The sequence below is a fragment of the Trichechus manatus genome, unplaced genomic scaffold (genome assembly GCF_000243295.1).
Source record: "Trichechus manatus latirostris isolate Lorelei unplaced genomic scaffold, TriManLat1.0 scaffold00014, whole genome shotgun sequence".
NCBI classification, from domain to species: Eukaryota; Metazoa; Chordata; class Mammalia; order Sirenia; family Trichechidae; genus Trichechus; species Trichechus manatus.
Genome location: NW_004443950.1, coordinates 12,854,451 through 12,860,407, shown reverse-complemented (window position 1 = coordinate 12,860,407; position 5,957 = coordinate 12,854,451). Strand labels below are relative to the sequence as shown.

The 5,957-nt window shown below is 57.5% G+C and overlaps 1 protein-coding gene across 1 annotated transcript in view; it reads left to right on the top strand.

The window, feature by feature from the left end:
* The window catches only part of IRX6 (iroquois homeobox 6), a 5,939-nt gene extending 757 nt beyond the window's left edge, over nucleotides 1-5,182 (top strand). The window contains exons 2-6 of the mRNA XM_004371678.2: nucleotides 908-1,165; nucleotides 1,857-1,966; nucleotides 2,162-2,469; nucleotides 3,484-4,092; nucleotides 5,050-5,182. Of these exons, the coding sequence (XP_004371735.2) occupies nucleotides 908-1,165; nucleotides 1,857-1,966; nucleotides 2,162-2,469; nucleotides 3,484-4,092; nucleotides 5,050-5,057 (1,293 nt within the window). The 3' untranslated portion in view covers nucleotides 5,058-5,182. The remainder of the gene's footprint in view (nucleotides 1-907; nucleotides 1,166-1,856; nucleotides 1,967-2,161; nucleotides 2,470-3,483; nucleotides 4,093-5,049) is intronic.
* Nucleotides 5,183-5,957: the final 775 nt, after the last annotated feature.

Sequence of the window (5,957 nt, the reverse complement as noted above, 5' to 3'; positions counted from 1 at the left end):
CCCGCCTCTCACACGTGTCTCGGCAGCACCCAGAGAGAGCAGGGACCACCGCCCCCTCCGACATCCCCAAGCCCTGGCTTAGAACGTTCCACATCCCGAGTGCATGCTGGAAAATGGTGCTGTGATCCGAAACGTGGGCACCCTCGCCCCCGCGCTTAGGGTGGTGGGTAGGATCTCAGGGGTCTCCCAGTCGGGCCCCTTCCTTGTATATGTGTCTGGGAGAGTCGAAAGCAAACTTCCAGTCCAGAGAGCTATCCGCCTCACCAATTTTTGTCGCTGTTGTTCATTTGTTGGCCTCTGCCCGGATCCTCCCCCTCCCGTGCTCAGTCCAGGGGCTCTGCGTCTGGTTGCCTCGATTTCCCACACCAGGGTGGGTGTCGTCTACCGACACGGGTTCCCGGGGGGAATTTCTAGAGGTATCTGCCACTGTTCTCCAGTCTCTCTCCAGAGTGAGGGTATATTTAATGGGATCCAGTCCCAGCTTGACCTCTGACCTGCTGTGTGATCTTGGACTAGTCTCGTAAACTCTCTGGTCTGAGATCCTCTATCTATAAAAACGGGAGGACGACGGTGTCAAGGCTCAAGGCTCTGCCCTTGTAGGATCCTGCGGTGGGGAAACGGGGGAGAAACGGGCGGGGTTTGGTGTTTCTAATTCGGGTTTGGAAACATCCCCCCCCCCCGGGACTCTGGAGCCTCGGTAACCGCTTAGCGTGTCTGTAAGGCAGCTTGGATAAACTGTGTCTTCGGACAATTCCCGCCCCAACACCTAGCCGAACGCTCAGCACACCGGTAGCATTTAGTTAATGTCGAACGAAGGAGCGATTCGGCAGTTCCACCCTCGCCACTGGCCCTCGACTGCCGTCGGCGCGGCTCTCTGACCTCTGGTGCCCCCTCTCTTGCCCCCTAGTTTCTGGTGTCTGCCAGTCCCAGCGCCACTTGCTGCGAGTCCGCTCCGCACTCGGTTCCCGATGTGGCCTCAGGCTCCACCCCGGCGGCCGCTCTCTGCTGCGCGTCCTACAATAGTCGGCTGCTGGGCAGCGCGCGGCCGGAGCTGGGCGCGGCCTTGGGCATCTATGGAGCCCCCTACGCGGCCGCTGCGGCCGCGCAGAGCTACCCTGGCTACCTGCCCTACAGCCCCGAGCCGCCCGCCCTGTACGGTGCGCTGGTGAGTACGTGGGGTGGTGCCTGGGTCTTCGCGCCAGAGCAACAGGGGCTGGGGGCGCGAGCCGCGGCGGCGGGTGAAATCCAGTGACATCGTCAGGGAAAATCTAGGAGGGACACACAGCTCCTATATATATAGGAAATGATTGAGATTGTATGTAAGGGGAGGAAAACAAACATCTTTACAGCGCTTTACAGTTTGCAGGACACCACGCTGTTTAGAAAATGTACTTCCATTAACCCTGTGAGGGGGGCAAGACGGGTATCACAGTTCTCAGTTCACAGATAAGGAAATTGAGGTGCAGAGGGGTTCAAATACTTTACCCAATGTCACAAAGATACAAAGGGTCAGGGAATAGCTCTGGAAGGGGAGACTGGGGGAAAGAGGGCAAGAAGGGGACACAAATAGCAACTGGAATAACGGCAGCTAATATCTAACTGCTGAGGATTCTGCACCAGAGATTCTGCCAAGCGTCTACCGGGGGTGTCCTTCAACAACATACGGGTACTATTATTAGCCCCATTTTTACCAAGGGGGAAACTGAGGCACTGAGTGTCAAACAACTGTGCCCAAGGTCACACAATCAATGTGGGTGGCGGTACGGGGGTATAAACCAGACTTGATCCCTTAGCTGCTACTTTGCCCCACCTCCTCCCCAAATGTAATCCGAAATTCTCTTTTTCTCCCCCACCAGAATCCACAGTATGAATTTAAGGAGGCTACCGGGAGCTTTACATCCGGCCTGGCGCAATCAGGAGCCTATTATCCTTATGAGCCCGCTCTGGGGCAGTACCAATACGACCGGTAAGGTGTGGGGCGCATTAGCAGCTGGCACGGCACGCCCCTCCCCGCGACCCCCCGCCCCCCGCCAAGGTGGGGAGGATCCGGGAGGAACACGGGGGAAGCGGGAAAGGGACCGCACTTCCAGGGCATAGACTGTCCCCTGCCTGCAGCCCCAGGTTCCCAGCCCCAGACCTGTGAGCCGGGTTCTCCCCTCAGTTACGGCGCTGTGGAGTTGAGCGGCGCCGGGCGCCGGAAGAACGCCACTCGGGAAACCACTAGCACCCTCAAGGCCTGGCTCAATGAGCACCGGAAGAACCCCTACCCCACCAAGGGCGAGAAGATCATGCTGGCCATCATCACCAAGATGACCCTCACCCAGGTGTCCACCTGGTTCGCCAACGCGCGCCGGCGCCTCAAGAAGGAGAACAAGATGACGTGGGCGCCCAAAAACAAAGGCGGGGACGAGAGGCAGACCGAAAGAGAGCAGGCGGAAGCGCGGGGCTGCCTACAGCGGGACACCAGAGGTACCGAAGGGGGCCACCATTCCATCCGAGATGTTCTACAGCCCAGCAAGCAGTTGGATATGTCTTTCTCAGCTGCCCTCTGGGGTAGCTTCTCTGGAATGCGCTCCCTGGTGGCGCAGTGGTTAAAGCACTCGGATGCTAACCAAAAGGTCGTTGCTTCAAACCTACCAGCTGCTCTGCGGGGGGCGGAGGGGAGATGTAGGGAGTCTGCTTCCTTAAAGATTTACAGCCTTAGAAACCCTATGGGGCAGTTCTACTCTGTCCTAAAGGTGGCCCTGAGTTGGAATTGACTAGAGAGCGGGGGTTTGGTTTTGGTTTTTTGCTTACCCTAGCATTTTCACCCCCTGCATGCCTCAGGGCCTTTGTCTGTGCCATACCCTCTGCCTGGAATCCCCGACAGGACTGGCTTCCTCTCAGCTTCAGCCTGCCACCTTGGAAAGGCCTTCCCTGGCCACCCAAGCCAAAGTGGCTTCCCAGTTATTCTCCCTCACAACAGTCAGTTTTATTTCCTTAGGCAGACTATCGCTGTGAGAAAGTTAACAGACGCAGAAAGTCTGTCTACCCCCTCTAGGATGTCAGCTGCACTGCTGTATTTTCTAAATACCTAATACCAAGTGCCCAAATGACGCAGACGTGAGCACATGATTGGCGCTCAGTAAATAGTTGCTGAATTAAAGAAGATAACACTAGGCACCCGTGGGTGCTTAAGTTGGGTAAAAACTACTCCCTCCTCCCCCCCCCCCTTTTTTTTTTCAGTAGTTGAGAAACCGAGATCCAGATCTGGAGTTTGGAGCTGCACAGGAGAGGAGTTAGCGAAGGCATGGGGACAGGGATAAGGGCAGGAATTCTCCTCCCTGGAGCAAGTGTAACGGCCGGCGTGGCAGGCCTGGTGAATTACGCCGAGAATGCCCTGAGCGCAGGGCGCGTCTTGCTAAAAGCTTCTCAGGGATGGGCACTCCCGCGGATTTCCCTTGGGGCCTGGGGCTTTTCTCACTCTTTCCTGATTTCCTGCAGACGTTAGTGCTAACCCAGACGCCCGGGGGCTCCGGCTGAGTGACCTGGAAGACCTGGAGGAAGATGAGGAAGAGGAGGAGGCCGAAGAAGAGGAGGCAGTGGCCACAGCTGCGGACAGGCTGGCGGAGTTCCACAAGGGCATGCAGCCACTGCCGGCGCCATGCGCTGCAGCTCGAGAGCGCCGGCTGGAGCGCAGGGAGTGCGGCCTGCCGGCGCCCCGCTTCTCCTTCAATGAGCCCTCCGCGCCGGGAGAGGCTAACTTCCTCCGGGCCGAGCCCGGGGGCCCCACGCTGACCATGCACTACGCCTGCAGCGAGAAACCGCGCATCTGGTCTCTTGCGCACACCGCGGCGGCCAGCGCCGTCGAAGGTGCACTTCCAAGCCCGCCCAGGCCACGAAGTCCTGAGTGCCGCTTGATTCCCGGACAGCCTCCAGGATCGGGCAGGCAACCTGTGGTCCCCAGAGAGTCTGCGTGCGACGAGTCTTCCCGCGTAGCCAAAGCCTTTGGAAACCCCACGTTTGCCCTGCAGGGGCTGGCGCTGAACTGTGCGCCCTGCTCGCGTGGGAGGGAGCCTGCCGTGCAGTGCCAGTACCCGTCCGGAGCAGAAGGTAGTGGGCTCCCAACCGCGCTGTCCAAAAGACACTCGCCCACTGCCCTGCCCTGCCAGTTGCGCACCCTCTCTGCCTCTCTGGAACGCCCAAGTTCAGACCTGTGGCCTCTTTCCTGGCAGGGAATTGTTCCATAGCACTCCTTGAAAAGCAAGTTTAGAGATCAAAGTTCCAGTCCCCTCTCATTTAAAAAGCTAAGTAAAGATGATAAGCCCAGACGGGGCAGTAACTTACCTAGGGTCACTTAGAACCTCATGGAGGAGATAGACAAGCTAGGTCTCTGGACTCGTGGTCCAGTGTTGTGCCAAATGCACCAGGAGGGCACCACCCTGCCCCTCCTGGTGCCATGTCCCCAGCCTGCTCCTCAGAGAAGCCCAGCTTGTCCCAAGAGTTTGTTAGGGTCGGGCAGGCACCAGGACTTCCTGAGAAGTCTGAGGAGGGCCAGGCACATACACTGGGTTTAAGTTCACTTTGAAGCCCTCTCGGCGGCCCACTAAAACCCCTAAGGAGTATAGACACGCCCCTGCGCCCAACACGCTTAGAAGCTCAGGGTTGGTGCTGTCCCCAGACAGCACTTACCACCAAGAGCTCTCTTCAAACCAGGGAGTGACTGTCAGTTAGTGTCTCCAGCCCCTAGCAGGTTTTCTCGTGCTGCTAAGGTCCTAGCGAAAGGGAATTTCACCCCCCAAAAGGACATTCCCCAAGCATTAGGCAGCCTCGAGCAATTAGGGTCAGATCCTGCTCCTTGCAGTAATTTCTCTCAAGATTAACCGCCAAGTTAGAAAATTGGGTTACACTGTTTTTTTAATTTACACATAACGGCGTGCAAATGTTTCCTCTGCTAAGAAAATTGCCTCTAGACCTTCGCTTCCTTCGGAAGAGACATGGCTGACCTCTGATTTCCTAAGAATCCTCACAAACCGGCCTTCGGGTTTTAATCAACCTTTCCTCTCTCAGCAGGTTAGCGCAATGGCTGCGATTTGCGGAAGACTCTCGGCAATGAGCCCCGCTTCTCGAACTCATCTTCACGCTCAGAAGCTGGGAGACCTCGCCAAGGACCAGGGGCTCTCACTTCGCCTAAAAGACAGACAGACAGACACACAGAAACCTTCTAGTGGCAGTCCTTGCACGCAAAGCGGGGGGCTGGGTGGGGGGGAGGGCGGCGGACGTGCACCTCATCAGATCCGACAGAGGTGACAGGGCAATTTGGGGAAGGCCAAGGGGGAAAGCCTGCCCTGGGCAGGGACCAAACCAAGTCTCCCTCCCTCCTCTTGAATTAGGGTCTGAAGCCGCTCCCTCTCCAGCTCACTCAGCCCCGCCTCTCCACCACCCTCCACTCCTTGACTTCACCGCTTCTGACTGACCTGGCCCCCAAGGACCACGTGTGTCTTCTTCCCCCCATCCCTTTGTATCCTTAAAAGTAATCCAACAGAACACGCGCTGTGTGGCCCATCTGTGCCAGGGGCGTTTGGAGAGGTTGGGGTGCGGGTGGAACACAGCCTGGGGTTCTGGGGACAGGGCAGCGAGGCTTGCAGTCCACAAACCAAAACCAAACCCCCTGCGGTGGAGTCAATTCCGACTCGTAGCTACCCTACAGGACAAAGTAGAACTGCCCCAAGGGTTTCCGAGGAGCGGCTGGTGGAAAAAAAATGGCGACCTCCTGGTTAGCAGGCAAGCTCTTTAACCACCGCGCCACCAGGGCACGGTCCCTTTTAATGGCAAGGGAGCGCTGCAACTTAGGTGCCCCAAGGCTTCCTAACCAACAAGCCTGGCCAGGCTGATACCCTGCTGGTTCGTGTGCATTGGAGGTGGGAGGGGCAGTTGTAGGGATAGGGCTTGGGAGAGATGTGATATCTGTCTGGAAG